Source organism: Scleropages formosus, chromosome 25 (assembly GCF_900964775.1).
Source record: "Scleropages formosus chromosome 25, fSclFor1.1, whole genome shotgun sequence".
In the NCBI taxonomy this organism is placed as follows: Eukaryota; Metazoa; Chordata; class Actinopteri; order Osteoglossiformes; family Osteoglossidae; genus Scleropages; species Scleropages formosus.
Window position 1 is genome coordinate 13,165,068 of NC_041830.1, and position 19,729 is coordinate 13,184,796.

At 43.6% G+C, this 19,729-nt stretch overlaps 1 protein-coding gene across 1 annotated transcript; it reads right to left on the reverse strand.

The window, feature by feature from the left end:
- Positions 1 to 272: 272 nt before the first annotated feature.
- myo7bb (myosin VIIBb) lies at positions 273 to 16,410 on the reverse strand. The gene is made up of 47 exons (XM_029249250.1): positions 16,393 to 16,410; positions 16,062 to 16,163; positions 15,823 to 15,975; positions 15,427 to 15,611; positions 15,071 to 15,192; positions 14,820 to 14,962; positions 14,378 to 14,491; positions 14,096 to 14,249; positions 13,860 to 13,936; positions 13,575 to 13,694; positions 13,132 to 13,274; positions 12,646 to 12,856; positions 11,881 to 12,016; positions 11,444 to 11,610; positions 11,174 to 11,314; positions 10,358 to 10,516; positions 10,119 to 10,211; positions 9,825 to 9,919; positions 9,629 to 9,713; positions 9,144 to 9,459; positions 8,542 to 8,738; positions 8,201 to 8,416; positions 7,567 to 7,728; positions 7,392 to 7,457; positions 7,093 to 7,232; positions 6,782 to 6,908; positions 6,563 to 6,682; positions 6,288 to 6,461; positions 5,946 to 6,173; positions 5,501 to 5,668; positions 5,255 to 5,372; positions 5,046 to 5,169; positions 4,724 to 4,890; positions 4,417 to 4,598; positions 4,187 to 4,308; positions 3,942 to 4,081; positions 3,487 to 3,640; positions 2,864 to 3,019; positions 2,555 to 2,660; positions 2,351 to 2,464; positions 2,157 to 2,244; positions 1,933 to 2,039; positions 1,418 to 1,603; positions 1,178 to 1,294; positions 967 to 1,050; positions 524 to 643; positions 273 to 365 (listed from the first exon to the last, which is right to left on the reverse strand). The coding sequence occupies exons 1-47, from the start codon at positions 16,408 to 16,410 to the stop codon at positions 273 to 275; spliced, it is 6,510 nt and encodes a 2,169-aa protein (XP_029105083.1).
- Between the last annotated feature and the right edge of the window lie 3,319 nt (positions 16,411 to 19,729).

Below are 19,729 nucleotides of genomic sequence, written 5' to 3' on the forward strand. Positions count from 1 at the left end.
ACATGAGCTTTCATTCAAGGGTTCGTAAATTCGACACCAGATTGAGGTGGCTTCACGAAAACAACGACATGTGGATTTGATGGGGCCGATCAATAACGGACTCTAACACATAGGCTAAGCTACGCTTCTCCCAAATTCTATGGACTGATCAAGTGCTGATTGATTGGACAGGTGTGGCACCATCGAATATGAGTGGTACGGCTGCGAACTCAGCATAGGTATGTGGAGACACCGTCTTGCTGCCAGCCCCCTCATCCTTGTCCAGGCAGGTCTCAGGAGGAGAAGAAATTATTTCTGGGAAGAACTGTCCTCTCGTTGTGGTACATGTTGATGTAGGACTGCAACAAGTCATCTATTTTGTAGCCCTTGAGAAAAGAAAGACATGTTATAACCGGTACACAGAAGTCCTTACATGAAGACAAGTTAACGGGTCGTCCCCTAAAAGAGGAAAAGATGACTGGCCAGCCGTTGCAGAACGAGCAGCTCGTTTTGTACTGTGCGACTACAGAAGATGGGATCTTACCAAGGAAGTCTCACAGAGGATTGTGCTGCCATTGACCAGATTTCCAATGGTTATGTGAAAGTAGGTGCTGCCGCTGAACCAGTTTGTAATGCGGTTAAAGGGGTGTGTTGCCAGAACCTCCTAGTTTGATAGATTAGGAAGAAAAACAGTAGCATAGAGATTCAATATGGACATGAGACTGATGAATGGGTCAAAAAAAGACATAGCGCTGCCATAAAATTAAGTATGACGTATAATTACAAGGTGGAAATGATGTCTGCTTTTGAAAGAGACACTAATTATTTATATATATGACACAGCACTGCCATTAAATTAAACATGAAGTATAGTTACATGGTAATAAAATAAATGATAATGTGTGGTTTGGTAAGACACTATATATAATAGATAAATACACATAGCTATAAATTCCAAGTAAATTAATCTTGTAGAAGTACAATTACCTTGGTTTTGGGGTGGATGAAGAGGACTCCTTGTTTACTGATTGCAATCATTATGATACTGGGGAAACTGGGCTCAGATGTTTGCTGTACAAACAAGACCAGATGTTTCATTATTAACAATAATGAAACCTGTATCCACTGTAATGGTCCTTCATAATCCTGTAGATTGCTCTAATTGTGTATGTCTGTCCCTTCGAAAACCCGCTCTCACCTTCACTTCAAAGAAAGCACAACCAAATGTGGGCCACCGGCAGATAGCTCTGAGAAATTCCACTTTTGATTCATCCACACTCATCCCGGCTTGCTTGTTGTAAGCATTAATTATGTGCTAAAACGATAAGAAGATGCATATATTCCTCATGGGATCTGGAATTTTGCTTCTGCTGAACACCTAAAAATGTACAGAACATCAAAGAAACATCTGAAGGTCTCATCTTTAGTTTCCCCTCACCTTTTTCCACTCTTCAGCAGACATGATCCTCATCTGGTCAGCAGGCACCAGGTCCTTCAACATTTTGGGGATCATTACAAACTGTGACCTGTCTGTGTCCACCTTCACTCTGAATAGGAAGCCCGCCAAGTTCACCATGTCCTCCTTGGAACACTTATGGTACCCACGCAGGTATTTGGGCAGCTCCTAGGGAGCGACAGGGCGAAGAACCAACATCAAAACAATATCCAATAACTTGAAGGAGGCTGTCTCTCAAAATGTCAAAGAGCAGTACATGTCAATGGTGTGATCACCAACATGATGAAGCTATTTCATAAGAAACAATTAATCCATCTCATCGACAGCCACTTCTTGTGGAAATGATAAAACGGACCAAGAGGGGAACCAAAAAGAAGCCAGGGAAGACGAAACTGATCTTGAAATAAGTATTTGTGTGTGTAGCCCTATTAAATCGATGCTACCTTTTGTGTCTTGTTGATTCATGGAATGTGAAGTAAGTGTCACACTTACTGTACCTGTGGAAAGTGGAATGTGAAGTCAGCCTGCAGGTCTCTCCCTGGGATCACGTTAAACCAGAGCTTTCGCATGAAGAATACGAGATAGGGCATGTTGGTTGGAATTCCTGTGAGACCAAAAGGCCAGTTACAGGTGAGAACTGACAGGCGAGTAAAAGAAAGGGGTTCTCCGATAATAGCAGAACACCAGCTTGTAAGAATTCTGCATTTCTGCTATACTTTACCATCTTTGGGCTTTTTGGATTTCTTTGGGTTGTCAGTGATTTGCTTTAGACTATCGAAGAAGTAATCTGTGTCATTCAAGCTCTGAACCTGAAAGCAGAAGAACAACGTCACAGCCACACACTGACGCAAAGCACTTACTTGCATTAGAGCTTGTTCAGTGTGGAAGCAATACTACGTTAAAAGTAGGAGGTACCCTGTCAGTGGTTTTCACAAAGAGGCTAAAGCCATCAGCCGACGCCAGTAAGAGTTTAGCAGCAATGTTGCGGCAGAGGTCCCGTATCCTGGTGGTGGTGGTCACTTCAAAGATCTAACAGAAAGGTAATCACTGAATTTGCAGGAAAGGGTTCTCAATGGATTGGTGGATGTTTCTCTAGTGAGGCTTGGAAGTCTCCCTTACCTCCTCCGTTTCATTTGGGAAGTGGACTTTGTGGAAGATCTGGGTGCTATTCTGCTGGATGGCATCAACCTCCACTTGGTGAGGGGCCCGTTTCCGGGGCTCCATTCTGCAGCAAGGAACCCCACGATTTCTCATCAACACTCAACCATATGGACTCAGACAGAGCAACTGAGATCTCTACTTTTAACCAATGAATGTACACAGTCACGGTATGGTTGGTAGCATAGTAATAGACCATCAAACCTAAACATTCAATGTTTCTTGAAAAATACAGAATTTCCAACATCTCTTCTAGCTGGGAGGCCTTACCTCATCATTCCCTTCATCCTCTTGAGGCACTCAGATGCCAGTGGCTCACGGGGCCGGGTCTCCAGGAACCGCAATGTGTAGCGAAGCAGGGCCTGGCTTGGGGGGAAGAGGCCACAGCAGAGCCACAGGAGCTGCCAGCCATTGTTCATGCTCATCCTGAGAAGCACAGGTACCTGCTGAGGTCAGGGCTCAAGGCCGCCTGTAGGCTTACCATCCTACTATCTTAATATCTTCTTCCGTACTCTCACGTATGCTTTGCAGAGGTGCCTCAAACAGCTTAAAGAACTGGTTTAGAAATTACCATGGCAATCTGCCTCAAGATTTCTGCTACAGACTTGTTGCAAAACTATATTTCTGTTACTCACTGTCAAACACAGGGGATTGATACTTGGCCACAAAGTAGCTATAAAGCAGACCTGTCACCTTCAGAGAGCAAAGATGTGTAAAGACTAGGTCAATAAAAGGTAATGTAATGAGACACTCCGAAAAAGTGTAGCATCAACAACTGGAATGTCTGAGAAAATTATTGTCTTTTGCTGAGAACATTACTGAAAAGAGCAATGGTTTCTAGAAGTTAATTGTACATATCTTAGTAGGGTTCTGTGTCAAAGTGAAACACAAACCTGTTGTGGTTGTTTGTCATCTGCCTCATGATCTGACAGAAGACTTCATCTCTGAGGTCCTCATTCTGCATGGCAGGGCCAAAGATCTGGTCCGTTAGTTCCAGGGGACTGCGGACAAGCTTGGTGGGGTAATCCCCCATGTATTTCAGAATAGGTGCAGACAAAGTCAAGGAAAAAGAGTTTCCCCATAAGAGACAAAACAAAGCCCTAATTATGAGCTTGGGATGGGTTTCCTCCTACTCAGTAACATTATTTACACTCTCCCAAGATGTTGTCTTTAATTATGCATTCTGTCATATTTTGCGAGGTAAGTTTAATGAATCTGCCACTATTACTATAAACGGTGTAATAATACTTCAGTTTACTGCCATCATTTGTTTAGATTAAGACAGCTCTTCTAATGAAGCTGACACTCCACTGTTTCCTGATGATATTATCTCACCCTGGAAGGATATCAGTGAAGCATAGGCAGGCCTGCTGGCAAAGCTCTGAGTTGCCCTCTAGTCTCTTTAGCAGTGGTTGCCTGAGGGGTTCCTGGGAGCAGGCCCAGAGCTTCTCCTTAGCTCCACCTTTACTCCGGTCCTTGCCAGGTTGTCTAGAGGCCCAAGATGGAGAACAAAGAAAGATCACTGAGGTTCACCTCAGTGCTTGAGAAATGAAGTTTGCAAAGGCAAAGCAATTTTCCATCAAGTGTCCCTACCTAAAGTATTCAAAGGAGAACTCTTTTAGCGAGACAGGTGCCACTCGGTCCACGGTAGTTTCTCCTCCCTGGGTGGTCTGCACAACGGAATTCTTTTTCTCTGAAGGCAGGTTCAGCAAGCTCTATAACCAGAGCCACACAAAGCAATTAATAGGGCTGCACCATGCAGGCCTCATCATACCATTCTGGTGACTGACACTCATTACATGTAGCGATGAAGTGAACTATACCAGAAGCTCATTGGTTGGCTTGTTAAGGATTGGCAGGATCAAGATGGCATCCACTGAGATGGCCCCTGTTAGGCCAGTCCGTTCATTTTTCCCCTTAATCCAGCCGCGGTTATGCAAATTCTCACTGTCTTTGATGAGGAAAAGCATATCTCCTTTCTTGACACTGAGAAATGTGGGGTCATCTACAGAAAGGCAAAAGTAGTAATATTATTTCATGAAAACAAGTGGTATAGCTGCTAGAGTCTGCAATCTTTCCCAAGAGACCAGTACCAAGTCATTATCTTGGGTAGGGTCCTCAAAATCCTACCTTGTCTGCTGGAGTCCTGCAATGCTACAGCGTAGTGAGATCGCTCTTTAAGTCCTTCCAGAAACATCCCCACCAGCTGCCCCATTTCCTCCACAGAGGAGGAGCAGAGAGTGATGTTTCCCTTCAGCGTGGTCAGTGAGAGGAACTGTACGGCCGCATTGCCATCGCTGCAGTGGGCAGTGGTGAGAGGCAGGAAGAGCAGATATACATGGAAATTGATTTTTCGGTTCCAGTGTTCATTGTCTAACCTTTTTCTATTTATGAATCTACACTATACAACGATTGTTCATTTCCTCTTTTATCCTTATGTTTGCCTCAATACCTTATCATGTCAACCCCAGTAATTTCAGGGAAAGGGAATTCCTGGAGCACCTCTTTGTCATCCCGGAAAGAGATCCCAGAACAATTAACAGTGGCAAACATCTTGTCTTTGAGTAAATCTGGACCTGTGGATGCATGACCTGCTAAATTAGTACACATAAAAAAAAACAGTAAAAAGGCCCATAGAGATAACAAAAAGGTATGTTTTACCTGAAGATTTTTCAACTTCAAAAAATTTGGAGAAGGACATAGACCACTTCAGGTGAGCATAATCTACAACTTCTGCCTTCACGGTGTCTGCACTCCTGTTTGACTTTATGTAAGGACCCTAAAAAGATATAAAAGTCCAACACATTTTATAGAGAGCTTTATGACAGTAGCAGAAATATGTAATATGTAAATATTTTAAAACTATCCAGGAAGGCTGAAGATGGTTTCAAATGGTGTTTTGCATACCTTAAGATATTCTGTCTTAATGTGCTGAGCCAATTTAGCCTGTGACTTGGTTTCAATTAAAGTGATGTTCATACATTCCTGAACCACTTTCTTTGCATTCTCGTCACTGGCATCTGCTCCAAACTGCACATAGAAGTGTTTCGCTGCAAGCTGGATATAATCATCCTCCTGGAGGTCACACATGACATGAGTGTTGAGTGAGACCCACTCAGATGTCAACTAAATTCACATTTGACTTTGTAAATCAGTTTTGCTTTTAGGTTGGTTGATTGGTATAAGAAACTTGTACAACATCAACAGCTCAAAATATTGCCGAAACAAGTTAAAATGTTGAACAGCATGAGATGAAGTTTTCCTCTTCATTCTGGACATAATGCGTTAAACCTATGCAGCAAAGATTGCCGGAGAGTCAGGTGGGGAGCTATAGGTCTGTAGTCTCAGTCACCTTGTCTGACTGGTATTCTCCTTGCTTCAGACCGTGGATGATCTGCTTATAGATGAGGTTGGTGCTGATGGGGTCCTGACTGCAGTCGTGCCAGGGCGTAAAGATCTCCTTGCGAAAGTAGAGGCGCCAAGGTGCATGCTGCTCCTCCTCACCTCTCCTCTTCACCTCCTGCTCACACTGTGAGATGGCATCCATAACGTGTTGCTTGCCAGAACCCAGTGACCACAGCTGCAAACACGGACAGCATTCCTTTCAAAATTAGTGGGTTGTGCTCGCTAACAGTGTACTACAGGACATCCCTCCAGGTCAAAAGTCATTCATCTTTTATGAGGAACCTATTACCTTTTCATAAAGACTAACGTAAACTGAGAATCCAAAGGTGTCTTTCAGGTTGAAATTCTGTGCAATTTCTTGGCAAATTTCTGCAGAGTTGGTGGCTGAATCCATGGTTAAGTTGATGCTCTGTCCATCCGTGAGTGTCACAGACAACACCATGGGTTTCTTGTTCTCTGCTGCCTGATGTCAGAAGAAAATGGTTAAGGTTCCAACCAGAACAAGAGAGTGCTGTTAAACTGTGCTTAATTGAACCAGAAAGATTCTTGACTTTGGCTACTTACCTGTAGCTCTCTCCAGCAAGGCGGTTCAGATCGATTTCCATTAGTAAGAGTTCGTCGCAGCCTTTCCAGACAGTACTGGGAATGGCCAGCAGGACCAGAACGGATGAAGCTTTGTAAGTACTATGGGTGGATTAAAATACATCTTAAAACCTCACCAAATATTACAGCTCAAACATAATCAACAAGCTCCAGTCTATTTGTAATGACTGGTCAACCTGCCTCAGTGAAACGTTCAGATGGGGTGAAGATGCCAAGGCAGATGAACAGGAGAACCCAGCCTCGATGGACACTTTTTGGGTTGTCATTCCCTACCAACTGTTTGCAAATCTGGCAGTAAATCTCATCCCTGTAAAAGGCACACAGAGAAATTAAAAAAGGTCAACTGCTGTCCACGCAGTCTACACTTTTTATAAATGATACATTGGAATTTTTTATTTTCTGTTACTTAAAAGTGGTGTCAGTCTAAAGGATATACACTTCTTATGATTCTAGCTCCCCTAGAGCTGTAAAACTCTAAAATGTTCAAGTACCTTATATTTTTTCTAACAATAGCATATCCCACTATGATGTGGAGTTTTTCAAGGGAAGACATTGGTCGATGTAAGGTGGGCCCTTCTCCAATAAAGACCTCTTCCTCTTCCCTCACTGTTTCCACGGGCTTTGAAGGGTTCTCTGTTACTCCCTGAAACAAGTGACCATGGGGTAAGCTGGTGATCATTTGATATTAGTTGATATATGAGGTTCTCTATCATTCCAAAAAAAAATGCATAGAAAGAGGAAACTTGGAATCTAACATTAAATATGACCTCTAACACAGGCTTCTGCCTACCTCTTCTGGGATTGCTGAAGGTCTTCGGTCTCGGAATCCACCCTTCTTTTTCCCTCTCAGCAGTTTCTGTAAGAAAACAAATGGTTAATAACAGGGCTTACCAGTCCCCCAAGGTTTTTTGCATAAACAGCCAAAAAATTGACTGGAAGAATCAGTTTTTTGTGGGACAACACACATGATCAAGGCCAACCAGACTGCTGAGGCGCCGACCCTGCCTCTGGCCCAGATTCTGTTGAATGGACTGATCTGCCGCAGACGGGACCTTATCTTGCGCCTGCTTGGGCTCAGGGATATCTCCCATGAACCTCAGGATGAGCCACCAAATAGTCAGGCAGGCCTAGGCAGAAGGGCAGTATACATGGCAGATACATGGACTTGAAAAATGACATTGATAGTTTGAGCACCACTCCCAAATAATATGAATATAAATAAGTAAAATACTGTATGTTTCCTGGACTAGACACATCATGTGAGCATAAAAAATAGCAATATTTACAATAAAGGGCACTGCTTTGCAGGAACTGGGTGTGTGTCCAATGTCACGGCTGGGCAAAAGACTTAAAGACCAAAATGCACAAGAAACAAGCTGCTATTGTTACATTTTGAATTTATATCAATGCATCTATCCCAAGCTTAGCCAACTGAGTTGCCTGGCCTTTTCATATTTTTCCAAAGCATGAAATGAATTCATAACATGAGGGGTAGCTTCCTGTGGCCTCAAGCTATGAGAAAGCAGTCAGGCTCAGGGTGTGACATTGTATTAAAGACAAGCTAAAGACTTCCAAAAGATAGTGGAAATGGTGAGTTACCAGGGCATCTCCTTCATCTTCATGCGGCAGCAGGGGGTTACGCAGTCGCTGGCGGATATGGGAGTGTGTGGCCGACCCTTGGAAGTAAGCGGAAGCAAATTTGGCAAAGGAGTATTCGTCATCAGCTTCACAGACTTCCTCCTTTGGAGTTTCTTCTACTGTTGGGATCTCATCTAAATTTATCTCCTCGGGCATGATTCTCGAGCCTTCTCGGTCCTGAAGTCATGGAGACAGAAATATATTGGTATAATGCTGCTGCGGATTATTATGTCAGAACACCAAACTAAGAGGTCAAAGGATTATGGTCAAATTGTCCCTTTGAAAACTTTGGCAAAACAGACCTCGGATTCCTCTGGAGCCGAACCCTCCTGGCCACCTACATTAGGGGGCAGGAACCTAAAAATGTTCTCCAGCATTTTCTCTTCACTGATGGTTTCAGACTTGGAGTTTTCTTCCTCCTTTTGGCTCTGGCGGAGGACCTCCTCCAGTTTCCGCTGGAGCTCCATGGCAGCTTGCTCCTGAGCTTCACGTTCTTGAGCTGAAAGCAAGGCCTGACCCAAAACAGAGAAAAGTCACACAAGAGCAAACAGCTTTCAGTGGGTTTAGAGCATAGGGACTCCTGTGAGTTTCTGTACTCAATGCATATCAAAACACATTTGTCATCACACACACACACACACACACACACACACACACACACACACACACAGACACACACATACATCGCCTGAAACCACTTGCCCCATATGGGGCCGCGGGGAGCCGGAGCCTAACCCGGCAACACAGGGCGAAGGGCTGGAGGGGGAGGGGACATACCCAGGACGGGACACCAGAGAGCAGGACCCGGTCCAACCCACTGCGCCACCGCACCCCCCCTTCATTTGTCATCTGACTAAGCCAAATCCTTAGTGTAAATTTTTTAGAAATCTTCAAGCACACTTACAGTATTTAGAATACTTAATGGAATAAGCTATGGCTGACATACGACTGTGCTTTTTAAGGAATAATCTTGTCAAGAAAGATCCCCCACAGGAACTCACATTTTTCCTTATCTTGGTGACAGCTTTCCTGGCCAATAACCCCCTGATGTGGGCTTGCAGGACCACTGCTGCCTCTCGCTTGCTTTTCCAGTCCTTTCTGTTCACATATCCTCGAATCCGGGCCTGCAGCACAATGGCAGCTGCCCGTTTTTTATCATATTGCAACTGAAGCTGCCGGGCTCGGACCCTGGCCTGCAGGCGTTCAAAGCCGATTTGCACCTAAGAGAAGAAGAAGCAGAGTGAATTTTAACACCTTACATCAACCAACCTTTTTGAAATGGTATTTGTGTGAAATAAGAAACAAATTGACCACCATTTTGGGATTATTTTACCCTGTACGATTGCACCTATTACAACTGAGCATTCCATTGCTTTTAAGGTTTCCTACCACTCTGTACTGTTTCCTGATGCTGTACCCTCGCCAGTGCTTCTGCAAGACCAGTGCAGCCCTCCTCTTGTTTACAAATTGCTTTCTGCAGGCACAGATAGACAGAACCTCTTTGGCATCAGAAATGATCGGTCATCAGGTGGCCAGTTGGGAGTAAAAGCAACATAAAGACGCTTCTTAGACTGTGATGTTGTACCTGAAGTTGTAGACCTGCAACACTCTCTGGATAAGAACGGCTTTTTTCCTGATCTCCCTGTCTCGCTCGATTTCCAGAAGACTATCATGGAAATCCTGGCATGGAAAAGGCATAAATAATAAATGAAGACCATTAATTTTCATTCACAATTAGAAGAGAATATTTAACACACTTGTTTAAATTTGGCAACGCTGAATTAAGAAATGTCATGAAAGTTATAGTCTGATGTGAGCAACATATTTTTAGTCCATGGTTTTACTCAGTTTTCCCATTGGCAATGCGATTCCATGGTACCTTGAGAAAGATTTTTGTTTTGCCGATTTTCCAGTCACCTTCTCCTCTGATGTAGGCTTTGCAGATGCAGTCACAGCATTTGTCAACTGGTTCCTATAGATACAGACCAAGAACTTGACGTGAGACTATTGCATCCAATAAGGCACAAAAACTGCCTTGCATTAAAAAAAGCCTGAGACAAATTGAATTATTTTCATCAACCCAAATTGTAACAAAGTCACACAGAAGGCATCTCTCACAGTTTTGGGGTCACAGATGGAGGTCCGTAGTAACACCCGATAGCGCTGCAAAAACTCCTGGAAGGTGTGCCTTATGGGATAGCCCATCTTCCGTATTCGAATGGTTTCTGTCATCCCAGAGTATCTCAGTTGACTCATGCAAAGTTCCCGGTCAAAAACCTAACAGGAGCATAAAAAAGCAGTTACAAATTACAGTTTATCTACAGGAAACTTTTCCCTGATCCATTTCATTGATAGTATGAGAAGAAAAAGATGTTCTCTACCATCATTGATGGAGTTGCTAGATGGACCAGTAGTCCATGTAAGGATTTTGACAGGGTTTGCAAAAACCAGGAAAGGCTTTAGTAACCACTTCTATGAAAACCAGCAGGTAACTGGAAATATTTTGAAAGTTTGTGTATGACGGGGATGCAAAGAATCAGGTGGTAGCCAAGGTTCATGGCCTGCAGAAAGCAGAAAGCAAGCTGTGTGCTACAGAATGAAGGCAGGTATGCTTCACGAGAATATCAATGGCTGAAGAAATGTTGAGGTATTGGAGGGTAAGAGAAGAATATTTGCACTAATTTTCAAAGAAGGTATACAAAAATATTGGGGGCACATACAGCTTTCTTAAAGATTGGTGGACATACCCTCACCCTCTTGTTAGGCCTATGATTATGAGAATTCTCAAGTCTTTATTAAGCTGTTTGGGGGCCTCAAGCCTTAAGTCTTTTTGGGAGCCTGAATACAAAATACTACTTATTCCTACTTCTTGCCATAAAATGATATGAAGTGATGGAGAGAACTCTTAAAAGTGCCCATTTTAGTGATAATTACCTTGGGCTTCTTGTGGTCATTGGGTTTGAAGCAGCGTATGAAGTAGGGCTGGCAGACAGAGAGAGTCTTCATCAGGGACTCCAGGGACTGACGGAACTGGCCACACAAGGTGGGCGTCTGTCGTTTCATGTCAGGTGTGTGCTAGGGATACATATTTCAAGTAAGTGATTTCAGTAACCCCCATTGTCGATGCAGATATTACACATTTAAGGGTTTTTCATATATTTTTCTAATGATGTGACAGTGGAACCACATACAGCTGCTACTGACCCGCAGGGAGTTTTTAGGAGTCACTAGTATCCTGCCATTGGGCCTGGCAATCAGTGCAATGGAATTGAGCTCAGCTTGGAAGATCTCCCTAAGAAACTTGTTAGAGGAGGTCTCCACCAGCTTGATGAGGTCTGAGCTCAGGGCATCTCTGTTCTTCTCAAGGAAATCTGAAAGAGTACCAGACGAAATGATAAAGGTTACGGACGAATATCAAAAACCGTCATCGCTCTGAAGGTTCTAACTGAAAATTATAATGCTACAAAAACTGCAATCTGCAGGTTTAACACAAAGTTGGCATTATTGTTTAATATCCAAATACATACATCCGTAAAGACACATTTGCTTTATCTTAATCCTGCAAGGTTTATGGACTGAACAAGCCCCTTATGTTTTTGGATGATCCACAATATTAAATCCTTCAGCCTGAGAGGCTGTACCTGTGGCATCATAGTAGACGACCCCTGCGAAATGCTGGATCCCAAATTCCATGTCATGGCTGCTCTTGGGAGGAAGAAACAGGTTGTTTTTTCTATGCACCTGGGCCATCTTATTCAGCATTGTGGAGTCACTGCCCTGAATGAAATATAAAAAACACTCAGCAACCGTAAGGGACTGAAAGAACTCAAGACTATGAAAGCACACACACACACGCATTTTCAGAACCGCTTGTCCCATATGGGGTCACGGGGAACCGGAGCCTACCCGGCAACACAGGGCGTAAGGCTGGAGGGGGAGGGGACACACCCAGGACGGGACGCCAGTCCGTCGCAAGGCACCCCAAGCGGGACTTGAACCCCAGACCCACTGGAGAGCAGGACTGTGGTCCAACCCACTGCGCCACCGCACCCCCCACTATGAAAGCACTTTACCATTATTATTATTATTAGTGTTATTATTATTATTAAGTAGATATTTTAAACCAGTGAACCCTGAAAACTTATCAGAAATAAAGACCACGAAAAAAATTCAGTTAATTGAGAAATCTATCCATCCATCTATCCATTGTCAATAACCGCTTGTCCCAAGGTAATTTTCTTGAACAATATTTAATATTATATACAGGACTAATAAAATTTTGTATACATTTTTTAGATCCCTAAGACCACGATATGTTGCATGACCAACAAGGCTGGCTGACATTAGTTTCTGTTCTTCTCTTCCAGGTAAAGGTGGGCTTGAGAAGCAGATGCCAATGCAGTCACCTTTGGAAAGTGGCTCTCCTCATCGATGAGGGCCAACATGTTGAGGGGCTTGATGGCCAGCAGGTCCAAGGTGCACTGATTATCACTGAACGCCATATGCTTCCAGGGAATGTTCTCGAGCATGTACTCCTCCTGCTCCTGCTTGAAGATGTGCTTGACAAAGAACTGCTGCAGCTGCTCGTTGGCGAAGTTGATGCACAGTTGCTCGAAGCTGAGTCGCACACACACATAAACACACTAAGGAAGGTCACATTCATATGGGCTGATTCTGTCTCTGGATTGATACACAGCTACCACCAGTGACACACAGAGCTGCTTTGTCACACATCCACCCCACGTTCTGCAGCAGACCTGAAATAACCACCACCGCTAATCTTAAAATTGTTCATTGGTGATGTTAGGGGACAAAGCACACATAGTTTTCAGAAATAATAAAATGCAACATTCTTTTCTCACACATCACACATTGAATGGGAATATACACACCTATTTATGTCAAAGTTCTCAAAGCCGAAGATGTCCAGCAATCCGATGGACCGGTGACTGTTTCTGTCATTGCCCGAAGGGGCCTTGTAAATCGCGCTGTTAATTTTTCCCACAATCCACACAAACAGCCGACCATAAATTGCCTGAGTAAACACACACACGCTTAGAAACAGCCAGCCACAAATGGTCTGAGCAAAGACACCACGCAAACACAGATTATGTGGATCACAGCTCATCGGTTATTTCAATGCTTGTATTAATCCAAACAACTTGTTTGGGTTAATAGTTAATGGCAGCGAAAAATAACATAGCATTGATCCGCAACACTGATTTCTTTTTTACTCCATTTTCCGTCACTGACTTGACAATTATCCATGTGCTTTACAGGAAGGGCAATTTAGCAGTGAGTGTGACCTCTGATCCGATTTGTCTAGAAGCCGCACCTTGGCAAAAGCGTCCCTGCTGTCCGCAGCCTGTTCTGAGTTTAGTGGCTTGGTGACACGCTCCCTGTTGGTCATGAAGGAGCGATGTGTCAGGCTGGTCTCCAGATTCCTGGTGTCCACCTGGGAAAACATGAATGTTGACAAAACTGACTAAGACCAAATAGCCTGCAATGTCTACCCATGAAGTATCTAAGTTTGTAATGTAAATCGCTCTTCTGAAAATTATGATAAAAAAATTTTAAAGTATCGAACAAAGTAATGATTCATAGATATAAAACAAAGTACCTCCAGCAAGTTAGAAGCCATGTTCAAATGGAGGGATGCCTGGATGTCACAGGTCTCCAGGTTGTTTGAGACAGTTCCTAAACCATGAAAATAACATGACACTTTGTTCAGGCAGTGCTTCAGTAAACTTCAACTTCTAAATCCAATGTGCAGACAATAGATATCAATTTCCCTCAACCCAAGATTCAAGGTTGGCCACAGCACCTTGATGACTTCAGCCAGCACCAAGCTCTCACCTTTGAAGTTCATGTTACCCAAGTGGAGCAGAGCAGCCAACAACTTGAAGATCTCCCAGGTCTCTTTCTCCCTGAATGTGAGGATCTTCATGGCTGAGCGGATGTGGTTGTAGTCTGCAGTGTCGTCTCGTCCATCACAGCTGGTACAATTGCCCTGGAAGAAAAACTCATGAAATCATTGAATCCACCAGAACTTGATTCATGTTCATCTAAAATCAGGACCATTGCTTTCCTGCTTTGCTTGAGACACAAGGATTGGTCCTGAAGAGAGGTGGACCTTACCATGGTGAGATAGTTGTACTCTGTTGCACTTCCCAATGAGAGAATCTTCTTCTGCTCTGCCGGCATGCCGAGCAATATGCAATAAAAGATGTGGTAGTTTCTTTCCTCTGGCATCTACAGTGAATACAGTCAAATATATCAGTTTGAAAAGACCCTCAGTCTCCATGTAAAACAGTTGAAAAATTTCCAGGACAGGTGATAAAACCCACTTCTGCTATCGCTTATTCAAAATTCAGGGTAATCAGTTAATTAAACTGTGCTGTTTTAGAGGAAGAGTCGAGAATGTGTTCCTCCCCTTTCCTCAAAGTGCACACTAAGAGAAGGAAGGAAAGGTAGGTTGCAGTAGGTGTTAGCCAAGTGCAATCCACAGCAAGCCAGTCCTAACCTGCACTGTCATAGCTGTCAGACAGCGGAAGTTCACAGAAAGAAAGCGGGACCTCACCTGGTGGCAAACACGAGACTTCTCCAGCAGGTACTGCTCCACACGTGCCCCTTCAATGGCGCCCGCCTTGTTGAAGTTGATGTCAATGTACTTTCCGAAGCGGCTGGAGTTGTCGTTGCGGATGGTCTTTGCATTGCCAAAGGCTGTGGAAAAAAGCAGGTGTGGATTACGGTAGGAGGGATGAGGAGTGACCAAGAGAAGTTGCAGATGCACGAGCAAGATGTGCTCTGAGTGATGGTGAAGTATCCTACCCTCCAGGATGGGGTTGGCCTCCAGGACCTGCTGCTCTATCCAGGAATGTTGACCACTCACAGCTGCCAGGAACTGCAGAATGAGCTTGGTGCTCTCTGTCTTGCCTGCACCGGACTCCCCACTGCCACAGGAAAAATTATGTTTGAAGGAGTGCACTAAATATTCCCAAGGACCATGGCACCATTTTGACCAGAAAGATCTTTTATGGTGAAGACTGTGAGATACCCATATTGAACATGTAAGTATTACATAGTAGTGCTGTACATGGAAAAGTGGCACATAGAGGAAGAGGGCAGAGAGCAGCTATGAAATATCTGAAAGGGTTCAACACAAGAAGACATTCATGATATGACACCTGATGATGCAGCACTGGTCACGCTGGTTCCTGTACATGTTATAGTAGCAGCTGTCAGCGATGGCAAAGACATGTGGTGGGAGTTCGCCCAGGCGCCGGTTGCGGTATAAGTGAACGTGTTCTGCCGTGTAGATGGGCAGCAGCTGGTAAGGGTTCATAGCCATCAGGATGGATCCTGTATACGTCTACAAATGAGCAGAGTAAACACCTCCTAAGCTACACCAGAATAACCAGGTACACGATATCCTGTCTACTCATGGCACATAACATTTATATGTCTATATTTATTATTTTGGCTTAAGGTCAAATGTTTCCTACAATAAAAGGACGAGTTAAGTAGAAGAACTGAATGCGTTTTCAGGAATCAAAGAAGAAATTAGTTTGAGCGGGACCCACGTAGATTATGCCTCCTCTGTGGCGCACAAGAAGGTTCCGGAGCAGGCCGGCCTCATTGAGGTCTCCCAGGCAGATCATGTCGTCAACGCCTTCCACAGAGGTGGGGTGCATGGGTCGAAGGGACTCCTCCTTCTTCTTTGTGACTTTGTGCACCTAGTGGGACATTTGAAGAGGGTATGGCCAAGGAACCTCAGGCTCGGCTAACGTGATGAATACAAAGTTGGTGGTTCATCACATACCTTTCCCTCATCATCGACGAGTTGTCTCTGTCCGTTTTCCAAAACCTTGACCTGAGCTCCAATGGGTACGCCACTGTTATTGTCAAACCACACGTAGTCACCCTGAATGACAGCGGAGGACCCTGATCACTCAGTGTGTATGACAGCAAGTGTGTAACATCTCTGCTCAAATTTTCATGCGCAATATCCCAGAGCTGTGTCTTTCAGAAGTAAAATAAGATCATTTTGACTATGAAAAATGTCCACATGTATGGTGAAAAAATTCTTTTCTCCTCCAACACCATAAATTACCCAACAGCCAGGAGAGCATTATTGCAGTATGGCACCTTACCTGTCCAAACACAACCATTTCCTTCTTTTTTCCCTTGCAACCTACACATAGAAGAAAACACGTGAGCAGTTTGAAAAACTCACTTGATCCTCAAAAACAGATGAAACGACGCCAGTTCCGGAGTCGTACTGTAAGTGAACTGAAACATGTACCCTTCTTCCAGAAGCCAGGTGTATGGAGTTCATGTTACCTAATGCAGGCGTTTCATAACATTCATGACATTCAGTGATGATGCTAAATGGTGACCACACCTTGAGTGTATCTAACCAACACACCAATTCCTCTAAAACCTCTATTTGTATACTACAACCGTGTTTACTCCATTCATTTCATTTCATTCATTATCTTCCCATCTCTTGACTAAAAACGATGACCAACATCACTGTCAAAACCCAAAAAACTAGGGTTCACCCTACAGTCAAGTAGTCCCTTTTTTTGCAACAACACTTGTGTAACTCACAAAATAATATTAGTATCACAAAATCAGCATCTCTGACTAAGAAAACAATTGATTATATCCAAATATCGGAACTGCACAATTCATTATACTGTCATTTAAACTGTTCACGTTTTGAACACCTGTTGTTACAGACCACATCTCAGCAAGAGCGCCTTTTCTACGCAATCTATAAAACTTGTCAATGTCAAGTCAACATTAATAGCATGTGAACTAGATAAATAAGAGTGAAACTATACTTTACCACTCCTCTTCTCCTAAAAATGTCTTCAAATGTTTGTTGAAAGCAATCGAGCTCGACCTTGGAATACGATCCCTCATCCAGATGTAAATGAGGTGAAACCATGGACAAGTGGCTGCCCTTACAGATCCCCTTGGTGGTGGTTCCCCAGCAGCCTTTCAGTCTGGGTTCTGGAGTCTTAGTATCTCAGTGCCACTGGGAACCAGGAAGTGGCTGCGTCTTCCCACAGAGTGTCTCAGCGGCCCTTAGACTTTGTCCTGTGCGTGCCACCATTGAGCGAGCTCTTTCATCAGCCCAGGTCTTGCATGTTTTTTAAATGCCAAACCTTAGAGCCCTCCCTATGACAAACACTACACTCCACCTCAAGGCCCATGTGACACCACTATTATTTCACCGCCATATCTAATTTTGTGTTTCATTTTCGAGTTCCTGCAGGGCAAACTGTACGACACAGAAATTGCTCTGGTCAAGAACATCCCCTATTCAGATACAGAGGACTAAGTATTTCAAACCATGGTCCCGGGGCACGATCACATGCATTCCAGACTAAGATCTGAATGCATTTTTGATAATCTTATGTGGGCCATGAGCTGACCCTTGTACCTTTGGACCCCATCATTGGAAGAAGCACGCAAAGACAACTCTTCCTTGGGCAAACAGATGAGCAATTATGCCGTAAACAATAGAGATAGTGCAGACGTGTTAATATCGGCACAAGGATGGCTCCAAGTCATTGACATTACCAAACTTATCTCTTTCAATAAAATTATTAACAGATGTGGCAACTCCTTATTCAACGGTTCCCTGCAATGACAGTAAAGATAACAACTTAAAAAGGCTACATTAAAAATTCTCTACATAAAAAGGTCACCTTTGAATATCCTCATAATGTTTGTGAGTTCATTGGAAAAGGTTCAGTTTTCTATGCTGTTGACAAGGAAGAATCTCGTTCGGTTGGGTGGCTGACAATGTTCTCATTCTTTGTTTTATGTGACCATAAATTGTTCTGAAACAGCTTTTGCACTCTCATAAATCTCTCAAGGACATGGCTGGAATTTTCTGATTGACCTTTTGCCAATTTTGGCCACTGTCACTTGTTTAAGAGTGAGCCCAGCATGAAAGGACTTGTGTTTGCTGTACATGATCCAACTTATTCCATGGCTGCATGCCAAAGGCATTGACAATTGACTCGTTTCTACATTCCGTTCCAATACACATCGTTCTTGCAGTAACTAACAAGATCAAATCTCACACACACTTGGCTTCCTTAACTCACCCAGCTTTTTGAGGGCCTTCATTTAACCCAGGACACTGTAGGGCAGGGGGGCACAGGACAGGGTGCAGACTGGAGGGGACACCAGTCCACCCGAAGTCAGTCACACAGTCTCATTCACTCACCCACAGGTGGGGCAGGTAGTAGTATAGTTGTTAGAGCTGCTACCTTCAATTCTGAAGGTTATAGGGTTGAATCCCACCTTGAGCAAAGTACTTACCTTACCCTGAATTGCTCTAGTAAAATAACCCAGCTGTAAAAATGGGTAAATAATTGTAAGTTACTCTGGAGGAAAGTGTCAGTGAAATGGATAAGTATGAATGCAATGCAAATGCACATAATGAGCAGTTGGTAGTCACCAGTTTGCTCAAAAGTCATGTCTTTGGACTGTGGTAGGAAACCAGAGCTCCATGCTTACTCTTATTTTGTTGTAACATGTTTTTCATTGCATATCGACTTTTTTCCACTACAGAATGTGAAGTGTTTAGGGCTGTCACCTTGGAGTCACATGGTCCCCAGTTCAAACCATGCTCATGCTGCAGTACCCAGAATCAAGGTAAACTGAAACATTTCCATTTATTTATTTAGCAGATGCTTTACTGTAAAGTGGAGTACAAGTCGGAGAAAACAACAGCACATTTCACCAACAGATAGAGAGATAGAGATGCAAACATGGGATTCTCAGAGTACAGTCATTTAGTTCAATACCTCTGTTCATCCAGCATACATTGCATGAGTACCTGCTTATAGAATTGGTAGAGAGTAAATTTTTTTAAAACATAATGTAGTGCAAACTTATGGAGTAGATAGGAAATCAGGAGAGATGTGAATCTGAAGGAGATGTGTTTTGAGACCCTTCTTGAATGTTGAGAGGGATTCAGCAGTTCTGAGGGACAGAGGGAGATCATTCCACCACAATGGAGCCAGAAACAATAAGAATACCCAGCTGTATAAATAGCAAAGTCATTGGAAATAGCCTGTATATCCCAAACAGCTTGTACAATCATTATAATGCATGTTGCCTTGAACGTAATTTTGCATGTCTGCGATGAAATGTGGAACATGGGATATAGCTAAGGAAGGCCTGAAGAGACAGTGGGAGACATAGAGCCAAGGCCAAATGGAGATGCACCCAATGGGAGACTAAATGACAGGTCTTGTAAGGTCAAACACTGGTCCAGAATGCCTCCTCTGATGTCTTCTAGGTTCTGAAAAAAATCCTACACTTATTATGTCTCTGGCTCTGTGTGCTGAGAGCTGAGCTCTCATCCCAGAGTTTTTTCCATGCATGGTTGGACCTTGAGTACAGGACATTCTGAGAAATTGACAGCCCAGGCCAAACGCTCTGCTAGGTTTAGTTGCAGAG

What these genes read in the sequence shown, in the direction of transcription:
- myo7bb (XM_029249250.1), bottom strand. An exon ending in ATGACCACAAGAAGCCCAAG is followed by an intron (nt 10,517 to 11,173) that starts GTAATTATCACT and finishes TGCTCCTGTTAG; the next exon opens with GTTTTTGACCGGGAACTTTG. An exon ending in ATGACAAACAACCACAACAG is followed by an intron (nt 3,020 to 3,486) that starts GTTTGTGTTTCA and finishes TGTGCTTCTCAG; the next exon opens with GATGAGCATGAACAATGGCT.